Genomic DNA, 27,316 nt, shown 5'->3' with positions numbered 1-27,316 from the left:
TCCTCGGCACTTCGCTGCGCGGCGGCGGAGCGCCTGGGCGCAGCCCGGCAGCAGGGCGCGGCGGCGGGCGCGGGCTCCCCCGTCCTCCTCCCCCAGCGGCCGCCGCGAGGATGGCCCGGAGACCCCGGCACAGGTAACGGGGCGGGGGGTCCGCGCTGTCACACGGGGCGCGGGGCTGCGGGGGAAGAGCTCTCCCGTAGCGGGGCGGCGGCGCGGCCGCCCCCGTCGGACCTGAACTACCCCGGCCCCGCAGCGTCCCTCGCCCCGAGGGGACGCACCGGGCGCCCCGCGCTGCCTCGCGCTCCGCAGGGACGGGAGCTGGCTGCCCGCCCGGCCGGGGCTGCCTGCCGGGAGCTGTCGGGGCGGCGGGCAGCGCGTCCCGTCCCATTCATTCATTCATCGCCGGCGGGCCGTGACGGCAGGTGGGCGGCGGGCGCGGGGCTGGGCGCTCTCTTTTTCTTATTCTTTCCTTTTTCTTTTTCTTTTTTTTTTTTTCCTTTTCTTTTTCTTTTTCTTTTTCTTTTTCTTTTCTTTTCTTTTTTTGTTTGTTTGTTTGTTTCCCCATTTTATTTCGCAGCCGCTGCCTCTTCCCCGCAGGAGCGCAGCTCTGCCCCACCGGTGCAGCTGCGCGCCGCGAGGTTGGGCTCTGCCCGCACACACGGCGGAGGGCGGTTGCGGGGTGCGCTCCGCGGAGCTGTCACCCTGCCCGAGCCGGGGCCGGACGGGACGGGACGGGACGGGACAGGACAGAACGGGCGGGCGGCAGTAAGAACCGCGTGGTCACGTTCGCCGCTGCGCTGCCGGGCGGGCGTTTGGCGCGGGGTTGTTGTCTAATTAGCAGCGGACGGCGGGTCGGACACGTGGAGGCTTTTTTCTCTTTCTCTTTGCATCCTCCCTTCTCCCCTCCCCTCCCGCTGCGCTGTGACAGCGGAGCGAGGCGCGCTCCTGCCGTTCCCCGCCCGTCTGCCGGCCCCGTCCGGCGGCGCTCGGGGCTGCGCGGCCGCTCCCGAGGAGAAGGGGCTTTCGGCGTGGCAGCGGGCGCGGGGCGGCGGGCGGAGCGCGGGGTGCCGCTATGAATCACCCCGCCTGCCGCTGCCGGGCCGGGCGCCTCGCGGGCGCCTCCCGCAGGGACTCGGCCGCCGTCGGGAGCGGCCGTGCCGGCGGGAGCGGAGCGCGGGCTGCCGCCAACCCCGCGGGGCGCGGCGCGGAGCGGAGCGGGAGAGGGCTGTGCTCGCGGGGCTGCTGCTGCCCGAATTCCTTCAATCGCGGTAGCGGCAGCAGCGAGTCATTTCCTCTCCACCCCCTCCTTTTTTTTTTTTTCCCTTCTCTCTTTTTTTCCCCCCTAGTAGCCGGTTGCTCTAAGAGAGAGCCCGGCGCTTCTCCGGCTCCAGCCTTCAGCCCCTGCGCCGGGGAAAGTTGTGGGGGCTCCGAGTATCCCGAGGGCGAGGGGCGCTCTCCTGCCGCTGGAGCACGCGGGGAGCGCGCTGGGCTCTCCGTCAGCCAGGTCCGGCCGAGCCGCCCGCGCTGCCGAGCGTGCTCCGGGAGCAGTGCGGCGCGGGCGGGATGCGCTTCTTCCTTCTGCCAAACTCCTGGGAGCCGCAGAGCTCCCTTTGCGCGCGGGCAGGCTCACGGCCGTCCGTGCGCGGCGTTTCGGCAGGGGAAGGGCAGCGCTGGTGGCGGATGAGAGCCCGAACGCTGCCCGCCCCGGCGGCCGACGGCGCTGTCGATGCGTGACCCGGGCGCCGAGTGGCCGCCGCGGCAGCTGGATACGCACATGGGAGCAGGCGATGAGGAGCGTCCTGCGTGGAGCGGGGCAGAAAGCAGGGCTGCAGACTGTGAAGGCGCGATTAACCCCGCGTGCTTTAAAGGGTGTGTGCTCTACAGCCCGCGATCGAGGTGTCTGCGTCTTTGCTGCAGATTAATTTAAAACGTGGTTTCTCGAAAACAGGATAAACAATGCTTGGGAATTAGGTTGTAGTGGATTATTACAAAATGACTTTATTTGATTGCCTTAGTCATCCTGTAACATCCCATAGCTCCGTGCCATCAGATAGATCACAGTTGTTCGTCTCATAACATAAGGCTGTTTCTGTGGGTTTCATTTCTGCCACAGTGTCAAAAGTGCTGTTCCTATCACAACAGTTGGAAATAAAATGTTTTCCAGCAGAAAGGCAGTCCTGGTTGCAAAGCCATCCTGGTTCACTGGGCGAAAAGTGCTGTTTGTTAGAGCGGTGAGAGCCCTTTTCACCCTTGATAGCCTCTGGGGAAATCCCTTAGTCATGAAGGAGGTGAGCGGCAGTGTGTCAAAAACAATATGAGGTATTTAGAAATGGAGTAGAGGTAATAAAGCCTTGAGTTAGCAAAATGGGCAGTGCAGAGTGGCTCGATCCTTCATTGGTTGGTTGCAGGATACTCTGTATGCTTGTCCACATTTACGCTACCACTCACTGGCTTCACTTCATCACAGAAACTTCTGCCTTCACACACAGGACTCATAGACATGGGCTCAAACAAGATCATTATGGGTGAGCCTTTTATATTCATGTATCTTGTTTGGGAGCCATGCAGCTACCTGTCCTATTGGCCATAGCAAACCACTAACATTGTTCAGAACGTGTGGCATGAGTTAAAGATCGTGAGCGTGCACTTGTGTAATGGACACAGCCTCCAGTTCTCTTTATTGTCCCAAACATTGTGTTCTAATTCGAAACCCCCATTGGTTGAAAGTTTGCCAAATGTGTAATTCACCACCGATCTAACAGTGTGAGCAGGTCCAAACATGCATGGCAGCGAGGAGGCTGCCAGCCCTTTGCTTGTATCTGTGGATACCAAAAACAGCAGAACCAGTTCGGAATACAAGAACAACAGAATGCAGAACAAAATCTTGTTGTGCAAGTTTTAAAACTTTTATCTGTGTAACCTTTGTAAAGATTGTGTGTTTTCTGTGTGCTGTGTAATTAAGTAGCTCCAGTCCTCACGTTCCGCTCTGTGTCTCGCTGTGTTTCCTGCTGCAGCATATACAGCAGTGATGATGATGAAGAAGATGTTGAGATGTACGACCACGATTACGACGGCCTGCTTCCTAAGGCTGGGAAACGTCACCTAGGGAAAACCAGGTGGACCCGTGAGGAGGTAATTGCCAGTTTGGTTGTCTCCTGCATGGGGGAAGTCAGAGGGAGAGTGTAGCAGTGACAGCGCTGAGAATAAAGATGGTTTTGACCCATTAGTTACATGCAGTGTTTTACTTCGCTTTGAGGATCGTTGGTTTCTTTTAAATGAAATCTATCAACACTATTTTTTTTAATGTCCACCACGGTCTGCCTTCCAGGTATTTGAGCTTCTGTAATCCCTGTTGGAGAAACAGACTGAGAGTCACCTGTGGCAGTGTCGGGCACTTCCCGCTGCCTCTTTGTGTTTGAGAGTGGTTGCTATGTGCAAGCTGACGTGTGCTCTGTGTCCCACAGCAGCAAACAACTGTGGCAGAAACTGCTGCAGTCTTTTTGTGCCATTTGAAATTTGCACTTTAATTGCAGCATTGTGATCCCGAGTGGAAATTAAATTAAAAGCTGGAAGAAAGAAACCCAGTGGTACCAAAATTGAGCATCTGAGATGTGTCTTGCCTCTGAAGATCGGAATATGCCTTAGTCATGGTACCCTTGTGCTGACTTTCCAGATAAATTCTGATATCAAACTCCTTTGCCAGGTGGATGTCCCATGGCCACTGAGCTGGTTTGTGCTCATTGTGAAATGCATTAATACAGTTATTGAGTTATGTTTTGACTTTCTCCTCTCTGACAACGTGTATTGATATATAAACAGAGGCAGGTCACCTTTTGCAAGCACTTCTTATTTTTTAAGCCACAGCCTGCTGTTATGACAGTGGCTGTGGTGGTAATGGCTGCGTGGCCCAGTGGCCTCTTCCATGTCACATGGACCAGGAGAGCCCTGGGAAATACCAATGAGACTCACTGCCCCCCTCCTATCTCCTGGGGCAGTTGTTGTGAGTTCCCCTATCTTGATCTTTCCCAATACATGACACTGCTTTCTTTTGTCTCGAGGGTCTATATTTCTGGCCTTATCATTAAAAATACTGGGCTGAGTTTCTTGCTGTTGCAAGCATGCAAAATTCCCTCACAGCCATTAGGAACATTCATTTTATTGTGCTTTCATTGTACGCGGACCGGCAATGAGCAAATTACTGGAAGTCCCATTACTTGCAAGACATTCAAAGCTTAAGGCTGTGATTTCCAGAGGTCCCCAGACAGCTGGGTGCCTCAGTGTCATTGTTTGCTGTGATGCCTGGCATCAAAAATGTCCAAGCGCTCCTGTAAATCCAGTAACAGAGTAACAGTTATACTGCTGGGAGCAGTAAAATGGGAGTCAGAGAGCATGGAAAAAATCAGCTTTTCTCCTACAGCATTGTAAAGAGCCTACCAAAATCCATGGGAGAAGAAAAACCTCCGGATCTGGGCAATTAAAAATACAAGAAGACCACAGACCACCTCCTCTTACTCTCAAGACACAAGCCAACAAAAGTAATAGATACATACAGAGTTAGAAGTGGGCAACTTAATTTTGAGTGCCTTTCATTTACAGCATAAGAGATTGTGATATTAATTATTTTATTTATTTATTTATTTTTAATGATTCAGGATGAGAAACTGAAGAAACTTGTGGAGCAGAATGGCACAGAAGACTGGAAAGTCATTGCCAATTTCCTTCCTGTAGGTGGACATTAGTTTCTGTTTCCAATTCTAGTGACAACTCTTTATCAGACGTTTCCAAGTAAGGGAAAGGGGAGTGGTTTTTGTACTTACTTTTTTGCGGGAGATAAAACCTCCACATCTGGAGACCTCAGAAGTTTGGTTAGAACTCTGTGAAGCCCTTGCCTTAATTTTCCTTTCGCTTCTCAGAGAGGGTTAGGGAACATCAAACAGACTAAAATGGGGGGCAGGGAGTGTTGCATGATCAAAGGTCAATGTAAAGCTGAAACAAAATGTCTTAGCGCAGAGAAAAAAAGTAGCTTTGGTGAAGTCTGGGTAAGTGGTTTAAAAGAGAATTGTTCTGTGAACACTGCAGCTGTAGCAGAAGCACAACAGCTATTGTGCCAGAGGATGAAGATTGAGGTTGTGTAGGTTTGCACCATAGAGTCATAACTGCAGAAACTATAGAAATAGTTCCACTGACCAAATGATAGCTGGGCACCTTCTTTTCTGACCTATTGTATGATTCCCTTCTCTCTTAGTAATCGTAGTTGGCAGTGAAATTTGCTGGAGGCACATAGATAAGAGTTATCACTCCACATTCATCTTTTTCAAAGAATAATCTACTTGTGTGTTTTATATTTCATTAGAATCGGACAGATGTTCAGTGCCAGCACCGGTGGCAGAAAGTATTAAACCCAGAACTTATCAAAGGTCCATGGACTAAAGAGGAGGATCAAAGGGTAATCAGTTTTCCCTTCCATTTAATTAATACCTTAATAACAGATTTCATGTACTGGGGCAAAATTTCCAGAGAGCTGAGTGGTTTTAACTGTAACGTGGCCTGAGGCAGGACTGATACCGCCTTATCAATGCTTAAGTATTTCTAAGTTTTCTATGCAAACTATTTAATTTTGCTTTATAGCGCTGTAATGTAGAAATGCAATCTAGAAGTGCTGTAACAGTTATGAGATTTTTTTCTTTTGGGTAAAAGTGTAAATGGGAAACAGGGAACCTTAATTTTGTGTTAGTTTTTCAATAGCGATTTTGAAAAATGTCATTGAGAATACTTCTCCACTGCAGTAAAACTTTCATTGATTCATTATGCATCATTAAATACAGGCAGTTTTTATGTCCTTCTTTGAAGGTAATAGAACTCGTGCAGAAATACGGTCCAAAGCGCTGGTCGGTCATTGCTAAGCACTTGAAGGGAAGAATTGGAAAACAGTGCAGGGAGAGGTGGCACAACCATCTGAATCCAGAAGTGAAGAAAACCTCCTGGACAGAAGAGGAAGATAGAATTATTTACCAGGCACACAAGAGACTGGGAAACAGATGGGCAGAAATTGCAAAGTTGCTGCCTGGACGGTAATGACATATGCCTTCAGCTCTTAAATAGGAAAAAAGGGAAAAGCTGTAGGTCCAAGCAGGCTTTTTCAGCCTTTGCATTATAAATAGAAAATTTTGGAATCAAAACCTGGCAAGCCAATGACATCAGTGTGCTTTTGTCTCAGTGGGAAACTGTGCTGTTTGGTCAGTACATGGAACAGCATGACATTTTTACATGCTTTTAATGTTTGCCATAGACAAAAAAGCAGTAAGTAGAGCAAGACTGTACAAGTTTCCTGAATGTATGTTCAATAATTGACAAAATTGAAATTAATTTAACAGTGAAGAGTCAAACTTGAGAGTGGAACTTAGTTTGCATTCAGCCAAGAGTGTACCTGCAAAGTGAAATCCAGTATGTGGGCTCAGAATGATTTAGGAGAAGGCTGCTTCAGCATTTGTCATTGCTCATGAATCACCCTGAAATTTTTTACCTATTATCCACATATAAATCCTCATATAAAATTGGAGAAGCTGACTTCCTTGGGCTGCAGTCCTGGAAATACTTATCTCATTGAAAGCACATGCACAAGTTACATATACTTTTAGGCATTCAGAGTCTTACTCACTGTACAGTCGAAGTGACTCAACATAAAGTGTGTTGAGCAACTACTGTAAGCAAAGGAGGGTTTTCTGTTCCCATTTTTATTCCTGTTTCTCACTGAAGCATCTTCAATGCCTGAGATTATGATATCATTTCAAGGGAGCATTCCATAAGCTGCTTCCACCTTCTAGAAGAAGGCAAGAAAGCACATACCACTTGGAAAGTTTCTCTGTACATCACTGATATTAATTTCAACAATATTATGTGGTGGTGACTTTTTTCAAGCAGAGGAACTGTTGCTGACTGTATACAATCTCACAGACTTGCTAAGTTTACTTTTTCTGACCCATGATTCTGAGAGTTTGAACCTCAGTTTTTCTGAGGCAAAGAGCTATCACAACAGTGTTGTTTACCGGGTTTGTGTGCAGAGTATAGTGCTCTCATTGCCTAGGTTGTCAGCTGGAAAGTTGCTTGGAAGCTGGTCTTTTGACAGCTGTGCTCCATAGCCTTTCTTTCCAGTAGTGAGTCACAATAAAACAGTAAGACTTGCAAAGGTGGTGCTGGTAGTCTTCAGGGGAAGCTCAGAGGAGTGTTGGGCTCAGTGTCACCTCACCTCATGGCAACGGGGTGAAACTGATGGTGTTCACTGCTTACAGTTTGAGTACTTCAGGCTTATATGCTTTATATGCTTCAGACAGCGTATAAACAACAGTAGCTCAGTTGTCTTTTTCCCTCCCTTTTACAGTGAGCATCTTTCCTGAGAGGTCCAGAGTAGCGTTTGTAAAGACCAGGGCCGGGGGGAAGTCAGAGCACTGCTCAGGATTCAAACAAATGCTAACAGCATCCTCCTGCCTGTTAGCCTCGCTTAAAACACCCCTCATGCGTACACATTTCTGTTTCAGGACTGATAATGCTATCAAGAACCACTGGAATTCCACCATGCGCCGGAAGGTCGAGCAGGAGGGCTACCTGCAGGAGTCCTCCAAAGCCGGCCTGCCCTCAGCAGCCACCGGCTTCCAGAAGAGCAATCACCTGATGGCCTTTGCCCACAACCCACCTGCAGGCCCACTCCCCGGGGCCGGCCAGGCCCCGCTGGGCAGTGACTACCCCTACTACCACATTGCTGAGCCACAAAACGTAAGCTCCTGAATGCGCTTTTCAGTTTTGTTTCCTTCTGTGGGATGGATGGGTGCAATTCAGCTGATTTCCAGAAAAACCAAGTTTTTTTCTCCCGTTTGTGGAGAGCTGATTTGTGTTTGGGGTCAGGTGAGGACGGTTTGGACTTAAGCAGTGATGAGTATATGTCTGCTTCAAATCGACTGCTGACATATGGGTGGAGTCAGGTTCAGCACTGTTAGCATCTTGTAACCATTGGAAATGTTTTGAGTGCTATTTCTTATAGTGGTGAATGCAGATATGTTGAAAATGAGTTGAATCTGATTAACTCTGTTCTGTCTCAAAATCTTCTGGGTTCATTTTGGCCATACTCTGTGTACGGATTCCCTGTCAGAACCAAGTAAACGGTAGTGTTTTAATCTGATTCCATGCCTATTAACAATTAATAATGAAATTAATAATTAAACCGGCCACTGCTTTAAATGCTTACAATGTAGTTTTAGATGATAAAAAAAATTGCATCTTTTGTTTTTTGTTTTTTTTTTTGAGATAGAAACATCTCACAAATGCATCTGCAAATTATTCATTTTTCTCATCAGGTGGGGTACATGCTAAGTATATAAATGTTCTTTCTCCCTATGTAATACTCACTGTCATGTTCTAAAAGCTGTTCATTTTGCTTGTAAATGTTTGGGGATTTCTCTTGATAATATTAAGCATGTAAAAGCAAATGTGTTTTTAAAGCAGATTCACAATGTAGGCAGGTGCTATGCTAGTAGTAATAACTTTTAGTCTCTTTTGCTTTTTGGCCTAGGTCCCTGGTCAGATCCCATATCCAGTAGCACTGCATGTAAATATTGTCAATGTTCCTCAGCCAGCTGCTGCAGCTATTCAGGTAGATAATTTGAACATCATTTCGAGAGACAATTTGTTAAACCTTTGCTAAGTCAAAATGCAGACGTCTTACCTTAAGGAAACATTTTAATGTAATATGTGTGAAGAAAGAAAATGGGGAAGGTGGGGGAGTTCTGACCTGGCTAATAATTGCTTTTTCTGAAGTGAATTTAACACACTGTAGTTGTCTTCTGGCGTGGTAGATTTTGCTTTCTCCATTTCAAATGTCTGAACTGAAATTCAGCAGGGACTTTGATAGTGGAAAACACGATTGACATTTGTTTCATCTTTTGAGTCTAATTTGGCTATTATAACCACAGAACGGCAAGCCACAAGCATTTTAGTTGCTACATCCTATCCTTTATCTTTTCTTTTCCCTTAACTCTTAATTTCAGAGACACTATAATGATGAAGACCCTGAGAAAGAAAAACGAATAAAGGAATTAGAGTTGCTACTAATGTCGACTGAGAATGAACTGAAAGGGCAGCAGGCATTACCAGTAAGATTGTCACTGTGTGCTTGGATGGAGGGATAGCAGCATTACCCCAGTGCTTGTCTTTTTAACTTTTTACTCCCCCTTTGCCTTTGATACTAATCAAGGCTCTATATTTCTGTTTTAAAAGGATGAAACATAGCACATGCATACTCTGTATCTGCTTTGTAAATTCTGTGATAAAAAAATTCAATTTGCAGGTATTTTACTTTGCAAAGTGGGAGCAGGGCTGGGCTCTGTAACATTACGTAATGTTGGAAACGAGATGATTGTACTCAAATGAAAAATCCCACAGATCTTAAACCAATGGGATCTGCGTTTTTGAAAGTGTGCAATGGTTCATGTGATGAAAATGTAGTGCCTATACGTTAGATTTTTCTTCTCTGTTGTATTCTTTTCTTCAGCTGTGTTTTATACACTTTGTAAGCTTCAGACTTGGTGCATGTTTGACAGTTTGTTTTACTTCTCCAAATAATGGTAGATCCTTCATAACTGCATGTGTGGAACAAATGCTGGCTATTACTGAATTCTTACACTTTGTTGTATGTGCCATTGAATGTTAATATGTGAAAACCTGCACTTAGTTACTTAACACCATCACCAAAGCCAAGAGTCCACAAATCATTTTGGAAGATAGGTGATAGCCAGCAGATTCTTTGTTTTGTTTTGTTTTTTGGGTAATATTTAAATTAATAGTAAAAACAACTGCATGCACGATACGTTAGTTTGGCCACTTTTTAACTTTAGTTAATGTTTTGCAATTTCTTCTGTTGCATGATCACACTGGAAAGAAACTTCTGTTAATATGTTCTTCTGCTTTCCTAACCACGTTGATTTGACAGCCTCTTCATTGCATTGGTGTAAGCTGTAGCGTTAGACAGGGATAGCAGAAGAGAAGGAGATAAGCAAACAAAAGCAACTCTAACTCTAAACTCTTTAGCCTTCTACAGTGCTGAGTGCTCACTAGGGAAACCCTGCCGTTTCATGCTTCTCACAGAAAATGACTTGCAGTCACTTGTTGAACTTTTGGAGTAATGCAATGCAAATTGATAAGCTACTAGTCATGATACACATTCATAATCCTGGAAGTGAATTATGAGGTAACTTTGGGATAACAAACACAATGCTGAAATTACTTAAAACAAAAAGTCTTGCACTAATGAAAGGAAACATCTTGACAATTGTTTCATAGGCATAAGTTTTTAGATGATGATGCAACTACTTTTATCTTTCCTCCAGTGGCATCTGATGCCTTATGCAATTTCATTGCTAAGTTCCTTCTGCCTTTCCCCCCCCGTCCCCCTTTCCTTTTTTTTGCTTCTTCCTTTAGACACAGAACCACACAGCAAACTACCCCGGCTGGCACAGCACCACAGTTGCTGACAATACCAGGACCAGTGGTGACAATGCACCTGTTTCCTGTTTGGGGGAACATCACCACTGTACTCCATCTCCGCCAGTGGATCATGGTTGCTTACCTGAGGAAAGTGCGTCCCCTGCACGGTGCATGATTGTTCACCAGAGCAACATCCTGGATAATGTTAAGAATCTCTTAGAATTTGCAGAAACACTCCAGTTAATAGACTCCGTAAGTAAAACTGCCGCCTCAGGTGCATTTGTGTGTGGTCAAGGAGTAAGGGGAGAGGAACTGGGACCATCCTAAAAGTATTGTTGTTTTTTTTTTTTTCTTTTTTTCTGAGTAACTTCTAATTGCTACAAGATCCGAAGCTTAGCTTCTGAAATAACAACATCCGGCTGCTTGTAAGTGAAGCCCCTGAGTGTGGAAGCGTTTGCTTTCTGTGCGTGTCTCCAATTCCTGCTACACCTTGGTATGGGAGTGTGCTTAGCAAACGACACATTACGAGTCTGAAACAACCTCTTACTGTGTTGCATCTCCCTAAACTAAAAGTAGAGACATTATGGAAGATTTTAAACAGTGAAGCAGTAACTTTTTAGATTGGAAGTGACACATGCTATAGGTTTACATGTGACTGATCATGTATCTGCATCATTTTCTAAAATTTCCTGTTGTAGCATCAATTGCTGCTTCCTACAGCAAAAGGGGTTTGCCCTAGCGTATGTGAAGAACTGCAAACACTGTTTTTAACTCCAAGGTAGCTGAGTGACACTGACATGGCCTTTTTCCATCATGATCTCCAGGGTACTCTGTGTAACAGGAGTGATACAGCGAAATAAGTTTGCTGGTGGCACTCTGCTTCAGCAGCAGAGGGGTCGGCTTCACGCAGTGCCACATCCCCTTCTGCACATCCAGAGCAGTTGTGCTGGCTCAGAGGAGACCAATCTTGGTTAGGAGTCCAAGGCACATGGATTTTTTTCCTAACGATTTTTTGTCTTTGTTCTGCACAGAAAATGATAGACTAGCCAATAGCAAGGACATCTTTTGACTGACTGTTTCTTTAGGACCTCACTTGCCACCAACACTGATAGGCTGCTAGCTTGATATGCTTGACATATAGACCGAAAACACAAATAAGAGATCTGAGTATCAGTACTCAAATAAACACGGTCAAGCAGAATTGAATTGGGAAAGGCTTTGTATCCTAGTGATTTTCATGAGGTGGCACTATACACTGTCTTATGGCTCCATGCCTCCCACGTTGTTTCAGGATCCTTCATCATGGGGTGATCTCAGCAGTTTTGAATTCTTTGACGACACAGACATTCTGGCTGGCAAAGCTACTTCAGGCAGAGCCGTGCAGCTGCAGCATGGAGGGGCCAGTGCTTGTAGATCTCCAGGATGCCCCATCGCAAACCTGAGCAAAACCATGACAAGTCAGGGCTCTCCTGGCTCACCAAAGTCCTTGTCTGCCTCGCAGGGCAGTGCAGCTCCGTGGGTCCTTCGCAAAAGGAGAGGGCATGCCAGCCCCTTAGCCAGTGGCCCCAGTAGCACCTTGGGACTGGCTGACAGCAGCAGCTCAACTTCTAAGCACTCCCCTGTCAAAAGCCTGCCCTTCTCTCCCTCTCAGGTAGATCAAGACTTCTGCACAGCTGTTACTAATTCTCAAAAGTTGCTGCAGTGTTAACAATTTAGAAACTAATCCTTTGGAACAAATGACTAATTACTGTTGCACTTGTTGATTTCACTCCATGTTTGAATCTTCTCACTACTCCTAGTCCTCACCACTGAGTGTAGATCATCTGCAAGCTAACTGTTGATTTTCTTCTTTCAAATTCATCTGCGGAGCTTGGGTTTTTCTTTTTTGATTTGGTTTGTTTTTGTAGGGGATTGCGATTGCTTGTTTTTCTCATGCTGTTAACTCCTTCAGCTACTAGAGTTAAACATTTCTGATCATTTGTAATACTTTCCATCACTGTCCACTTACAGTATGATTCACTGACCTAGAAAACCCCAAACTGCATTTAAATAGCATTCGGGTTGTGAGACAAACTGGCAACAACCAGAAAATTCTAATTGTGGAGCGGAGTGGAATAGGAATGAGGAGAAAATCTGCCTCTTATGATTGCCCAGTGTGCACTTTGAAATTCCTGTGCGTTGTTGCTTTGTTTCACAGCTGCAGCACTATTTAAAAGTGTTTTGGTTTTGGTTTGTCTGTTTCTGTTGTTTTTTCCTTGATTTGGCGTTAAAGTCAGAGAAATACTTTTTCATGAAGAATATCTATAGATGGCAGATAATGATCTCCCACCATATCTCCAGTTATGTGTGAGGTATTTTAATCATATATCACTTGTCCAGTAAAATCCATGTTTTTGTACATACTGCATTTTTCTAATCTGGTACAAGTGAAGTCCAGCAGGTAACCTGGTGAATCAGTGTCCAAATGAAGGATACCACAACACTCACAGATTTATAGATACTAGAAATGGAAGCCGTATTTTTGGTTGCCAAGAGGAACTCATGGAAAAGCAATTTTCTTCAAACTGTTATCTCCGCCTCCTTTTCAGTCAGCTGAAAATACTCCATACACCCGTTGTAGGCAGCAAATTTCATTTTATGTTGTGAAAATGGAGCACTTTGTTTTGAGAGAGATGATAAGAAATTTATCTTCCTGTCATATCTGCCTTATTTACTGCTTCAGAAGTATCTAGATTCCCCTAATAAAAATTTGTGGAATTGTAGAAACCCCACTTCCAATGGGTTTCTTCATGAAACATCCCCTACTCATTTTCTCTTGTTTCTTACTTCAAGCTCTTGATATTAATTACAATCTATTTGCAGAAAATCCACATCAGATGTTTAAGTGGTAGAGGTGGTTTCTGTTTGGAATGGAGTGTTGTCTTGTTTATGATTTCCCAATAGAAACATTAGTCCTTACTTTCTGAATGCTCCAACCAGACAGTTTGCAGAATATTTTTTTTGCACATAGTCAGGTACTCCACACACACCTACCCGTGTGGTAGGGACAAGAGAGTCACTAATGGCAATGAGAAGGAAGTAATTTATTTTTCTTCTGTTCAGTAAAGTCAAGTGAAGAAGTCGGCATTGCAATCTAGGTGGTCCTGCTGATTTTTTCTTTTCCTGTCTACAGTTCTTAAACACATCGTCCAATCACGAAAATCTGAACCTGGACAACCCTGCACTAACCTCCACGCCGGTGTGTGGCCATAAGATGGCTGTTACCACCCCATTCCACAGGGACCAGACTTTCAAAACTCAGAAGGAAAATCACGTGTAAGTTTTCTTGTCACGCTGCCTTGCCAGGTTCACAAGAATTCATTTTTTTTGGTTTTGCACGCACAGAATCACAGAATTGCCAGGGTTGGAAGGGACCTCAAGATCATGAATCTCCAACCCCCCTGCCACACGCAGGGCCACCAACCTTCCCACCTAATGCTAGACCAGACTGCCCAGGGCCCCATCCAATCTGGCCTTGAACACCTCCAGGGACGGAGCATCCACAGCCTCTCTGGGCAGCCTGTTCCAGCACCTCACCACTGTCATAGTAAAGAATTTCCCCCTGACATCCAACTTAAATCTCCCTTCCCTCAACTTAAAACATTTCCCCTCGTCCTGCAGTTATCAACCCTTTCAAAGAGTTGATTCCCCTCCTGTTTGTAGGCTCCCTTTAGGTACTGAAAGGCTGCAACTAGGACACCCCACAGCCTTCTTTTCTCCAGGCTGAACAAGCCCAGCTCCTTCAGCCTCTCCTCATAGGGGAGGTGCTCCACTTCCCTGATCATCTTCGTGGCCCTCCTCTGGACCCTCTCCAGCAGTTCCCTGTCTTTCTTGTACTGGGGGCTCCAGACTTGGACACAGTACTCCAGATGGGGCCTCACAAGAGCAGAGTAGAGGGGAACAATCACCTCCCTGTCCCTGCTGGCCACCGCTCTTTTGATGGAGCCCAGGAAGGAGTTATGTGATGGAGCCCTGCAGAGTTATGTGCTAATGCATTCAGATTTTTCTTAGTTTGGAATAAAACTTCCACTGCAGAACTGCAGAGGAAGGCTATTACTATGCACATAGACTCATCAGTTGTTTTTTTTTTTTTTAAATAAAGCCATTCCACCTTATTCAAGTTAAATAGATGTTCTTCCAGAAGAATACAGAAGAGCAAAATGGATTATATGGTTGAAGGAAAATATTTGTCAAAATCTCACCACAATGATTGCTTTTATGCATGTGTTTTTGTAAGGAGTTAATATTTCCATCCAGTTCCTCTAAAGTTTTTTTCCTCTTTCTAAAGTTTCAGAACTCCTGCAATCAAGAGGTCGATATTAGAGAGCTCTCCAAGAACACCCACTCCATTCAAAAACGCACTTGCAGCTCAGGAAATCAAATATGGTCCTTTGAAGATGTTGGTAAGAAGGAAACAATGATAAAAGTTGCTTTGATTTTAGTGTAGAGGGATGTTCTGGGACTCGTGTGTAACGTTTCTTCCTTTCAGCCTCAAACTCCGACTCATCTTGTAGAAGATCTGCAGGACGTTATCAAGCAGGAGTCGGAGGAATCTGCGATAGTGGCAGGGCTACATGAAAGTGGACCCCCTTTGCTGAAGAAAATCAAACAAGAGGTAAATCGCAAACTTACCTGAGGCAATTTAATTCAGCCCTCTTTGCTGAGAAACTTAGACCAATACCTTTTCTATTAAAGAGCTGTGTCTGTTTTTCTTTCATGTGAGCCCCAAGATCTTACTGTCAGTTCTACATAGTGTACTAGGCATGCCTAATTCATCTCCCATTGATTTCCATAGAAGTCTTTCTGCTGTTTTCAGCAGGGGTTTGCTTAGGCTGTTCTAATGCAGTTTTCATTTGAAACTTAAAAAGAAAAAAAATTAGACAGGAATTTGGATTGAATCTTTCTAATACTGGTGAAGACTATAGAAGAACCCCACGGGGACCAAGCTACATGGAGTGATTTAGAAACCTGAACATTTGGGGATGTTGCATTATATTACTTTGTCACTAAAATTCTAAAAATACATATATTCTCAGTCCTTTTTAGAGGATTAAACTCTTGAATACTGACAGAACACTGAGTGCAAGTATTCAAAGTTATATTAGGGGATTTTTTTGAGAACCTTGAACATCATTTTCAACAAAGAGCAAGGTTGTGGTAAAAGAAAGTACTGTAAATGTGCGTTATGCACAGCTGTGAAGAATATTTGTTCAATTTGTTAAACAACTGACAGATTGATCTCTCTCTGGTCAGTTAGATGCTGGGTTTTATCATGGTGCTTTTCCTGCTTTCAGGTGGAGTCTCCTACAGATAAAGCTGGAAATTTTTTTTGCTCAAACCACTGGGAAGGGGAAAACCTGAACACTCAGCTCTTTACACATGCATCTTCCATGGAAGATGTGCCAGTAAGTGCATATTTTCATACTGCCAAATGATCATTTGTTTTACATCTGTAAAGTTCTTAAAAGCAAGAGAGAGTTTTTTTTTGTTTGACCTTCCTCACAAGTAGGTGTTATTCATTATGTCTGTATTAAACACATAATAAGCAAAATCCTGCTCTTAATTAGGTTGCTATGATGCCTATAGAAGGTAGCTGATGTTGCAGTCACAGCCTTTGCAGTCTGCAAAGACTGTGCTCTTGGAGGATGCTGCATCTGTGTATAGGAATGACTGGACTGCAGAGTTAAAACTTTTAAAAGAAAGAGAGGCTCTGCTTTGTTTTGTGCAAAGGAGGCCTGGCTTATGCATGGGTCTGTGCCTCACCAAGATTGTTCCGTGTTGCTATTTCTCTTGTACTTGGGAACTTAAGGCTGAGTGCTGTATTTGTGGCAGTGCCCACCATTGCTGGCTTCACAATCAGGCTGAGTTTGCTTTTAGTACATACGAATTCAGGTGGTTTTCTTCAATACCTGAAAACATTTTTTTTTCTTTCCTTGTTCAGAATCTTCTCACCAGCTCAATTTTAAAGATGCCAGTGTCAGAAGAGGACGGCAGTTTCCACAAAACATTTGCTGTACCTAGGAACCGACCACTAGCTAGCCCACTGCAGGTAACAAAACATACACTTTTACATATGTATGTTGATAGTACAGCGCTGGCCAGAGCTTGTCAGCTGTCCTGGGTTGGGAGAATGGACCTGGGCAGCCCAGCTGTGCCAGTGCAGGTTCAGCCAGCACTCCTGGCCAGTTGCAGCCCAACATTGTGCTGCCATGACACGGGGTCGGGGTCTGTCCCCAAGTGCCTGCTCTGTTGATGCACTAGAGGTGAAGATGTGAGTGATGGTCTGCAAGTGCTTCCTTAGCACTCCTTGGACATCCTAGAGCCCCTGAGCTGAATTAAAATTGTGACTGTTTCAATGTCAGCCAGGTGTCAGGCTGGATTTGGGGTAGCTGTGGTTGTTCCAGTTGTTAACAACAAATGTATAAACTTGCTATATTTTCAAATACATAAATTGCTATTCCATTGGGCCTGACCTAAAGCCCACCAAAATCCTTAGCAGCCTTTTCATCAATTTGTGTGGGCTTTAGATTGGGCCCTCACACATCTTTCAGAGAACAAAACACAGCGTAGATAGTGATTAATTACCCTTCCACCACAGCCTTTGTTTTTGAGGCAGGTGAATAAGTGATTTTTTTATTCCTTCTCCACATGGGTGGGTTGGGAGAAAGTCATTCTCCAGAGTGAATCATGTCAGAAAGGAAACCATAACTAACACCACAATACCTGACTTTCAGACAGTCCACATGGCTAATCCTTTCTTTTCCTGCTTCTATCCAGAATTTACATAAGGGGTTATTTACCATAACAAAGAATGAACAAAATAGGGTTTGCATCAAGCATCTCTAGCCTGGCATTATAATGTAAGCTACTAAAACTTCACACACAGTCCCATTTTTGCATTTCAAACATCAGTAGTACATCCTTGCTACTCAAGCTCAGAGGCGGTCATCTGGGCACTGAACTTGAACCATCTCATGGTGGAACAGCCCATGGCTCCCACTCTGGGGACACATTTGAGGGCACACCTGAGAGGCCATACCCCGGGCTCCTTAGTAAGCTTAGGGCAAAATGTTGAGGTAGCTAACATTTTGGTAGAGATGTGGGTTGTCTTGTGTTACATGGTGGTTGCCTGTGCTCTGCCTGTAATAAAAATGCAGCATTTAAGGTGCACGTAAAGTAAGAACTTTTGATCTTGGCCATAACAATGCTATGTTTCCTGCTATCTAAAAATAATTTCTTAACAAGCCGCTGTAAATGAAAGAACTTGTTTAACCTTCTCTCCTAACTTACGCTGTTTTGGTCAGGAAGTTTACACAAGTCAGGTTGTAGGCTGTTCTGGATCCCATTCTTTACTCCTTGGTCAGGAAAAGTCCTTAGTTTTGCATGTTAGAAGTCAGATATTCTTATTGTTTGGATAAAGAGGACTTTTTCTTGAGTAGAAACTGAGTTAAGAGGAACTTTCCATCTCATTTCAGTGCTTAAGAAGTGTTGAACCAAAAGACAAAGCAGTTGTAAAAAGCCTCAAAATGAATACTTAGATTTAGCTTCTTGGTGTACCAATATGTAACCCCCTTTGCTGATGAGGAAACATTGAGCTTTTCAGCTGAAATGTAAACAAGAATGAGGCTAGAGGTAGCTGTGTCTATGGCATAGACAGTTTTTTCAGAATAAAACACAGGCATTTTATAACAGTGCTGTATCATTTGTCCCTCACTGTGCTGTCTGTGCTGGACTTAGTGCCATTGGTTAGGAGGGAGCATCTGCTTCCTCTGCTGTAAGACTTGCTTGGTCTCACATCAGAGGGGTATTTGGTGCTGTGCAGTGCTGAAAGGAGCCACAGTTTGGGTTTGATGCATGCCAGAAGGGATATACTGCTGTTGTGCCCCTAATGTTTTTCTCCATTCACCTACAGAGAGGACATGACCTGTCTAAAGGATGCAAAGCAGTTGAAAATGTTGGCATTTGTGCTTCATTTTTGACTTGTAGCATTTTGCATGTGATCAGATGTTAGCACGTTATCATTCTACACTTTCTGGTTCGTAATTTGTTGTGTTTCCCACATACAGATAGGCATACACAAACACGGACACATACAAATATTGGTCTAAATCCATTGATTCCATGCAGGTAGAAATGAAACACTAGAGAACTCTTTGGAGTGAAATATAATTGTGTCTGTGTATGTTTACATTGCTGTTGTTAATACTTTGGGTCTGATCCAACCTTTCTGACTTAAGCAAATTTCATTGACTCCAGTCCAAATAAGAATTACAGCACTCTTTCCACCTTGGGCTGTGTGCATGGAGAGGGGAAGGAGAGAGAGAAAGAGTAGAGAGAATGAGCTACACTTTTTTTTTTTCCCCTACTGTTATGCTTTTAATACAATTTGTTCCTAAAATTCTTTTTTTTTTTTTTTTTTTTAATTAAACTTTTGTAAGAGGGAAGTAGTATGTTTATAAGTCTGCAGTATTTTTCATTGCTTTAGTAACTTGCACTGCATGTACTTAAAGAAAAAGGCACTTGTCTGGCCACAAACTCACCAGAGTCTGGTTAGTTACAAATGTTCCATGCAAACTCTTCAGGATGTAGAGCTGGTCATGCACAACTTGGTAAATAGTTGCTGATGAATACATCGTGATTCACCATCAACTTGGGAGGAACAGTATGTCGCAGCATTTAGCATGCAAAGACAGGTAGCTGGATATAACCACTCTGGAATAGGGTGCTATCAGTTTTGCACTAATTCAAGAGAGAAAAACAGTAGAGAAACTTGGGCTTCAGCCTTGTTTGTTCCCCTCTTCATAAAATGTTGGGTGTAATAGCATCTGTATGTAGGGTTTTTCTGGTAAGGTATGAAGATTTAGCCAGCACTTCGGTCCTGCATGGCAAATCTCATGGTTGTGTATGGGATGTTCTTTTACTGTCAGGAACAGGAGATGTCTCGCCATCCCATCGTGTTGTCTTAGGGTGGAACTGGTTTTAGAGTGCATTGCATGAATCCCAAGTACTTTTGCTTTATATTTGTTGGAGTTAGCTACAACCAGTATCCTACTTTTTTGTCACTCAAACTATACTCAGTCTCACTGCAGAGAGATCTTGGCTTCATCGGGAACTTCTTCAAGGGTTAAGATTTTGGGATAATGTCTGAAGACCTTATTGAGGCAGACTGAAGATCTGTACTGAATTTCGCTTGAATTGCACCAAATAAGAGGTTACATAAAAATGATGTTCCTGGCTGTTCCTGTCTAAAAGTTACATTTTATTTCACATTATGTTCCATAGCAGTGACACAAGTAGCAGTGCACAATACAAACTATCCTAACATAGACATTTTAACAGTTAGAAAAGTAGGCTAAATCATAGGCCATCCACCTAACCCTGCGGGCTATCAAAAGACACCATGAAATGGAACCTTTTAAGAAAATAGCGCTGCTTTGATATCTTCTTCCCCCACTAACAAAGGAAACAACGCAGGGTAAAAGACCTGCAAGCTAAAGAGAATGTTCTTAAACCCATAGCTCCTGTCACTTTCCATTTTTTAACCACAGACTGACACGTTTCAGCTCGAATTTCCTGACTTTCAGCGGTTTATGTAACCCTTTTCTTTAAAGAGTAAGTCTAAAGGATTTTAAAACAGTTACTTGGTTAACCTTTTCGTGATCATGAGCTGTCATTAACCTTATTTTTCTCAGTTAAAAAAGAAACATGGAATTTCATTTGCAGCTTGTTTTAAGACAGTGCTTACAGGCAAGACAGCACAGCCTCCTGCATCAGCACATTTCAGGAGGAGCCTTTCTTTTACTCTTCTCTGTGACTCTCGTGGAGCAAGAATGTCCCATAGTCTTATTCCCTTCTTTGATTAATCAAGGGGAAAGGGGGAAACATGCTGTGCTCAATTCCTGGGAGTTTTAAGATTTTCACTGGAAAGAGAAGTAGCCCTGAGGTTCTCCCCCATGGGTGTTATCCTTTCTCTCATGTTCTATGCTTTGCATAAGCAAGAGAAGCAAAGGGTGGTTGAGAGCTGGAGGTCAGCCATTGTTTCTGGAGCTTTCCTCCCAGAGCAGCAGAAATCAGGCTGTGAACAGCTCAGGAGGTGTAGCTGCCTGCTGCAGGCGATGGTCTCTCAGCTTTGAGAAGCTGCAGAGCTGTTGCAGAAAATGGACCGTTTGACTACCAGGCATTTGCAACAATGTGTTCTGATTCGTGAATAAAATAAAATTACTTAAGGTCACAATTAGAAAGGTGCTGAATATCCTAATGTGAGTTGCAGGTTCTCAGACCTGATCTCTCATATTTCTTTCCATATCTCCCATTAATCTTAGAAAGCTCATACATCTTGAACATGGGTTTTGTCTGATTAAGGGCTTCAGAGTTAAGCTCTTGAAAGTGCCACCAAATAGCTCTGCTAGCACTAATAACACGCTTATAATAAAAGCTGGGCCATCCTATTCTCACATATGTAGCAAGCTGTAATTCTGAAAATGGGCAGAAACCTCAGAATTTAGGAAAAGACCATCCCATGCCTCAGAGGAACAGGCCTTCTCAAATGGAGTAGAGGACTGGAGTTAGGACTGGAGTCCTTACTGATGTAGGAGGGCTTCCTTTCTCATCCTCATGGGGTAGAAAACCAAATTGTCCTAGATGATATCTTACTACACTGCAAAGAAAATGTTTTGTTTCAAGCTTTGGCATTGATCGTTTCACTGCAAATGAAAGAATTCTACATTTCTGTTCTAAGCCACCTTTTCCGTGGCATGTGCTGCAGATTATCTAGCCAGAAGGCCAGCTTTCTGTGATAGGGAAAAAGGCTGAGATACCTTCTGGTAGACTGAGCTTTCTAAATGTTCAAAACATTTTGGCTATTTTAGTTAAAGTCCAAAGAGCAAATTTCCATGGGGTTTTCTTTCCTTGCAATTCTGTTTTCTCTAGATGCTCCAAGTTTTTATTTGAAGTTTAACTGGATATCCCAGTTAAACAGTCTGTGTACTGCTGCTCACATCTGCCCAAGGGCAGCTTAAGGTACCTTGCAGTATAAGTGAGGTCGTTCCACTGCCAGGAGAAGGATGTGCTGAGAGGATTACTGAGGTTAAAAAAAATGAAGCAGTGAGAATGACACAGCCGGAATTGACTGGAGGTCTGTGATTTTATGCTATGGGAACTCAGAGTAGCATAGCTGCTTCTTCACGAGTCCCAGCTGTAACTTAAGAAGTTGCTGTGCATGGAAGAGCAAAATGCAGCTGTGGAAATACTGGTGGAGAAGGCTTAAATTCTTTGAATTAACAGCAAAATTAAGAATAGTGTCCTGCTCTTTGAACCAATGAAAGACATATATGGAATGAATCATACCACAGAAGTCTCGTTCTTTCCCCACTGGCTAAGCGTTTTGCTGCCAAAAGGAACACCCCACTCTTAGATGGCTGAATTGAAATGGAATGAACCCACTAAATCAATGAAAGCACGCCTATCAGCATCAGTGGGTTTTGGGTCAAGCCGTTTGGCTTCTAATTACAAAGCTTTTGTGTTTCATCCACTGATTTACAGAGCAATAGGGGAGACACAATGAGCGTTTTCCACAAGGAACATTTTGATTTTGTTTCTGTGCTGTTTTCCTACATACCCCAAGCTGTTTGTCCGGGTCTCCTCTCTTTTCATAAGTCCTGGAAATGCTGCTGTCTGCAGAGCGGTGATGCTTTCCAGTAGCAGAGCCCTGTCAATACTCACCGAGATTCTGACATGGAAGGAAGCGCCGTGCTTCTCAGCCTCCAGCTCTGCTTTCCCTTTTTGCTAAGCGATCCATTAGCTGTGGGTGTTCAGCCCAGGCAACATGCTGTGCATCGGTCATGGGACCCAGCGCTCGCTGCCAAGAGCGGCAGTCGAATCTCTCGCCTTCAGATGACTTTCACACGTGCCTCCAGTGCCGCGCGGCAGGGCTGGCAAGGCGAGGCATTGTGCTTTGTTATGTGCTCACTGCTCGGAGCCAAGGCTTCAGACGGGAAAAGTTTATTAAAAATACCTACTGTAAATGTTACCCGAATTCCCCAGGGTAAAATTGAAATACGCCGCTGTAATAAATACATTACTTTGGGTCAAATTCTTCTGTATTCGCCAAGCGCTCACTGTCTTCAATGAGAGCTCGATGTAAGCTATAAATTTACATTGTAAATTGTCCCAAGAGAAAAGGAAAAAGAAAAAAAAAAAAATGTGTAATGAATTTCTGGGAAAATACTACCAGGGTCAAAATTCAGTAGTGTGGACTGTCCTGTGCTGTCTCTCCAGGAGAGCTTGAGTAAGCAGTGTGGGGCAGACGTGCTGGGGACCCTGCTCCCTCAGGGTGAGGGGACAGCTGGCTCTGAGGGGAGGGCAGGGGGCTGCAGCCCTGCGGCGTCTGCTACGCCTCTTGCATAGCTGGGCGAGGAGCAGGATTCAGGTGGAAGGAGTGACGTGCAGCAGCCTGCTGAGATGTGGGAGATACGGGATGCGGATTTTGTTTTTTTCTTTCCTAGCACACGGCTGTTAATACAAAGAGCTCAGTGTAGGTATTAACAATGAAATGTAATTAATGAAATCGGGACACTACTTGCCTGAAGTTACTTCCATTTTTTAAAAACTGGCATATAGTGATGGATGGGCTTTCCCTTACATATTTACCGTTTCCTAGGGTTCTGCTGCTCTAACTTCTCTTAACCAGTTTCTTTGAAGCTTTGAAAGGTCACAGGGAAATACTGAATGGACACATATTTCTCTGCCTTAAAATGATGGATATTTTGTAGTTACCAATTGCTTTTGAGATGGACAGACTGTACCTGACTTCTAAGCAAAACCGATGGCACTGCGCCAACAATTACTTTGGTCCCTGATGCAAATGCCTCTAAAATAGCAGGGGAAAGTATTTGCAGGTGCCCAAGTCCCACTGAGGATCAGTAGGAGGCTGCAGGTTGCCAGCTGATGTAGGCACCTTTGAAAATGTTACCCTCAGAGTTGTTTAACCAAAGCATAAAAGAATCTGTGGCGTGTCATATGCAAAAAGTGTGTCACACCTGCTTTTGGCTGCAGTGTGCGCCCAAGGCTCACAGCACAAGCTGACCAGGCTGAACCACTCTTGTAAGAGGTAATTGTGTGTTTGTTCATTTCACAGATGCGGGCTTCCCACAAAAAGCTCTAGAAACTAATGATTTGAGGCTGGACCTTGTTCTCCTTTACGCAGGGAACTCCTACTGAAACTGAGCAGGAGTTCAGCCTGCAGAAAGGCATCAGTAGCAGAGACAACATTTGGAACTCGTCTACAGATAAGAGAGAGCTATGTCTGGGGAACCCCATAGAACTAACCTGCATTTCCCCACTGTGGTCACACAGCTTATTCACTGCTTTTATCCATTTTAGGCTGCAAACCTTCCAGAGCAGAGAACCTCTGTCCCTGTGTAGCAGCGCCCTGATTAGGGCCTATAATGAAATTTATCTGCATTTCCTATGCTGCCTTCTGACCGTACATGTCCCTTGGATAACACTGTTTACAATCTAAAGAGCATTCTTCAAGAAGATAGTTTAAGGATCCTCTTGCACAGTTAGTAACTAGAAGGAGCAGCATAAAGAACCATGGGCATCCTGGGGTGCTTCTGCTCTTAGTGGCCAGTTTGCAGTTCAGTAAGTACACTTTGCTTGGTGCCCTAAGTGTTGAGAAGGCTTTGGCCATCTCGTTGAGTGATGTAGATCTTGAGCTGCAAAGATGAACCTTGTTGAAAGTAGAGGAAAGCAGGGAAGGGTTTCTCCTGTTTTGTGTTGGTGGATCTTGGGCTTAGAGCTTCTTAATCTTGAAGGGTCCCATGAGCCCCTTGCTGGCAGGCAGCTTTCCTGAGAGCAGTCATGCGCATTTTTGGAATTCAAGGTTTATGCTTAGCTGTCTATATCTAATAATCTGGCTTTTATTTAGGGTTTAGTGAATATCTCAATGTGGAAAAACAAATAAACTGAGTAATTGAAAGAGTTGAAGCACAAAAACAATACACGTATATGAGTGTGTGTGTAATACTGGTAAGTTCCAGGAGCTTTGAAATTTCATTACTGTTTATAGCTCAAGGCAATGAGAAACATCTTGTATGTGTAGGGAGTAAATAAACACACTGTGCACAGCCTTCTGTGCAGATATGTTTATCTCAGTTTAACATTATACTAAATGGTGTCTCTAACCTCCATAAATACCGCAAGAAGCAAAATGGCTTTCTTGATAATTAAAATGCTGCTTCTGCCAAGGGTCCCCCCACGTCTCCTCTCTTGCCAGAGGCGCTCTGCTCACAGGCACATGCTAATTGCTGCACGCAGGTGAAAGCAGCTTCGGGCACAGAGCTGTTTGCTCGTTGTACTTGGGTCATCAGAGTCCTTAATATGGACTTAGAGAGAATAAACTGTGAGTGGGAACTTGAGAGCCATTGAATCCTGGCTCTGCTTGTGTGCTGTTGTGCGGCTGGTCTGCTTGCCCACCCCTGCAGTCACAAGTTGAGAAGCAGGGATGGAGTTTTTTCCCTGTTGTTCTGAGGTGTCCATCTCTTTGGAGTTGGCACTGCAGGCTCGCTCGATACCTACTGCCAGGTTTGCAGCTGGGGGCCCGCGAACAAATGCCTTGATGTCCACCCCAAATCTTTCTTCTTTTTTCCAACGTAGCATTTGAACAACGCTTGGGAGTCGGCGTCTTGCGGGAAAATCGAGGACCAGATGGCCCTGACCGACCAGGCACGCAAGTACATGGCCGCATTCCCAACCCGGACTCTGGTGATGTGAAAGGGCCGACGAACTTCTCCGGAGAAGCATTATGGTTGGCAAACACTCCTCGTTCGCTGGGGAGTCCCTGTTCCTCTGCACAAGGACTTTTCATGAATGGGAGACGAGCCTATCTTTGTTGTGGTACAACAGTTGGGAGAGCACGAAGTGCATTTAGTCACTGAGCATATATTTTCTTGTTGGATTTCACCCAACTTAAGAGATTTTTTTTTTTTTTTTTTTTTGAGTGAATGAACGATACTTGCCTAAATTATTAGGTACTAAGTTTTAATCAGTAATTAATGATCTTAAGTGCAGACTTACAATACAGGCAATTTTTTTTGTACTTTCTGAGATCAAGCAGACGTGATACACCAGTATTGTTATTTCAGTGATGTGCTATCCAGGGGTTGGGTGTTTTTTGTTTTCTTTTTTATTTTTTTATAATAACAGAGCAGGTACTCAAACAGATGTATTTTAAATCACTGAACAAAATGCATTGGTGTAAAATACTGAAGTAAAAAAGCATTACTACACACGCTAGTCTGTGCAAAGGGGGAAAACTGATTCGTGAATGCTCAGACATCCATTCCTCTTGAAATACTCTTTCATTCTGTTTATGGTTCTAGACCATTATACGTTGTGTGTTTCTGTTGGGGGGGGTTAATTAGCTTGCTTTAAAAAAATATTACTGTATGAAACATAGATTTATAAGAAAAATTATATTTTTATTCAGTAATTTAATTTTGTAAATGCCAAATGAATACTGTGTTTTGCTGCTAAAGACCTTAGCGTGTAGACATGCTGCTAGTGTAAAAGGAGCAGTAGAGCTTTATATGGGAAGAAAACAAATGTTGATGTTAGCTAATTGACTATGCACTAGCATTTCAGACTTTTTTATTTTAATTTTTTTTTACATCATTTATATTCCCCCCCGCCCTTTTTTTTTTTTTTTTTTTTTTTAATAAGCAATATTTTTGAACACTGTTCCTGGGAGATTTTTTTTTTTTTTAAATTGTCTCAATGTGTGGTTTTGTTTCACATTGGTTCGTAACAGCATGTATTGCACCTTCATATGTTTGGGAGAACACTGTCTTGTTCGTGTTATCTGTTTTGTTCCATGTCTAGCTAATTGTTCCCTACCTTGGGTCTTATGTACTAAATCAGGTTCTTAGAAATACATGGTTCTTTGTACTGCCATACCAAATCTTTATCGGTATGGCAAAACACTGATTTTATTTTATTTTTTTAATTGTCCTCTTTTTTTTTTTTTTTTTTTTTTAATAACAGCCTTTGAATTTGCTGCCTTAATAGCATTTGGTGCAGCTTCACCTGCACTTAATTTTTTATACGACAATGTACTGCCTTGTAGATAAATAAAGTGTGTTCTTTTTTACTTAAACCCATATGGTCTCCTAATCTTGTTTGTCTTTAATGTTTAGGCAGTGTTGTTCTAGGCAACAATCTAGCCAAGAAGGTTTTTTTCCAGCACACTTAGATAAGTAAGGAGTAGAGTGTTGCATACAGCATAAGTAGCCTCAACATCCTCAGTTGTTGAAAAGCTGAAAAAGCACAGCACAAGACCGTCCATGGGATGCTGTGGGCTCAAGGTACATCTGTGGTGATGTGAAGTCCAGGTCAGCCTCAGCTGGTGGGAGGCTTTATGCATCTTTTGTGCAAAACTGCTCTTCTCCCAGAATACTAGCTAACTTATTTCTTCATTGAAGACCATCAGATCAGGGACCAGTAGAGTTAAGAGCAAAATATTCTGGAGCTCCTATACTGTAGGACAGACTTTTTCACACTTTCTTAAGAAACCAGAGGTTGGTATACATTTTGAAACTCAAGCACATAACTTGGTACAGCATGTAATTGGGCAGACCTGAGAATGTCCAGCCCCAGGAAAGCTAGAGAGTACTGCCTTTCAAAAAAAGAAAAGAAGAAAAAAAGAAAAAAAGAAAAAGCAAACAACTTGCCAGGAAAACTTTATTAAGGATACTGAAGTGCATCCTTTGCTGATAGTTGTGTAAGCTCTCCAAAGTTGTCCTTGAGA

General features: G+C 43.8%; 1 protein-coding gene across 4 annotated transcripts; it reads left to right on the top strand.

Moving 5' to 3' along the window:
• On the top strand, nucleotides 1-26,193 carry MYB (MYB proto-oncogene, transcription factor). 4 transcript variants are annotated; one of them, XM_031610774.2, is made up of 16 exons: nucleotides 1-133; nucleotides 3,015-3,132; nucleotides 4,653-4,724; nucleotides 5,354-5,446; nucleotides 5,851-6,071; nucleotides 7,536-7,770; nucleotides 8,564-8,644; nucleotides 9,039-9,143; nucleotides 10,468-10,725; nucleotides 11,765-12,124; nucleotides 13,646-13,788; nucleotides 14,801-14,915; nucleotides 15,002-15,127; nucleotides 15,807-15,917; nucleotides 16,454-16,561; nucleotides 25,168-26,193. In XM_031610774.2, the coding sequence occupies exons 1-16, from the start codon at nucleotides 111-113 to the stop codon at nucleotides 25,282-25,284; spliced, it is 2,286 nt and encodes a 761-aa protein (XP_031466634.1). In that variant the 5' UTR covers nucleotides 1-110; the 3' UTR covers nucleotides 25,285-26,193. The 4 variants fall into 4 exon arrangements, with proteins under 4 accessions (XP_031466634.1, XP_031466625.1, XP_089991883.1 ...); XM_090135757.1 differs by lacking the exon at nucleotides 1-133 and adding an exon at nucleotides 1,205-1,869; XM_031610765.2 differs by lacking the exon at nucleotides 11,765-12,124.
• The last annotated feature ends 1,123 nt before the right edge of the window (nucleotides 26,194-27,316 follow it).

The sequence above is a fragment of the Phasianus colchicus genome, chromosome 2, assembly GCF_987193195.1.
Source record: "Phasianus colchicus chromosome 2, bPhaCol1.hap1.1, whole genome shotgun sequence".
Classification (NCBI taxonomy): Eukaryota; Metazoa; Chordata; class Aves; order Galliformes; family Phasianidae; genus Phasianus; species Phasianus colchicus.
The sequence above is the reverse complement of the archived record's forward strand: the minus strand, read 5'-3'. Positions and strand labels throughout refer to the sequence as shown.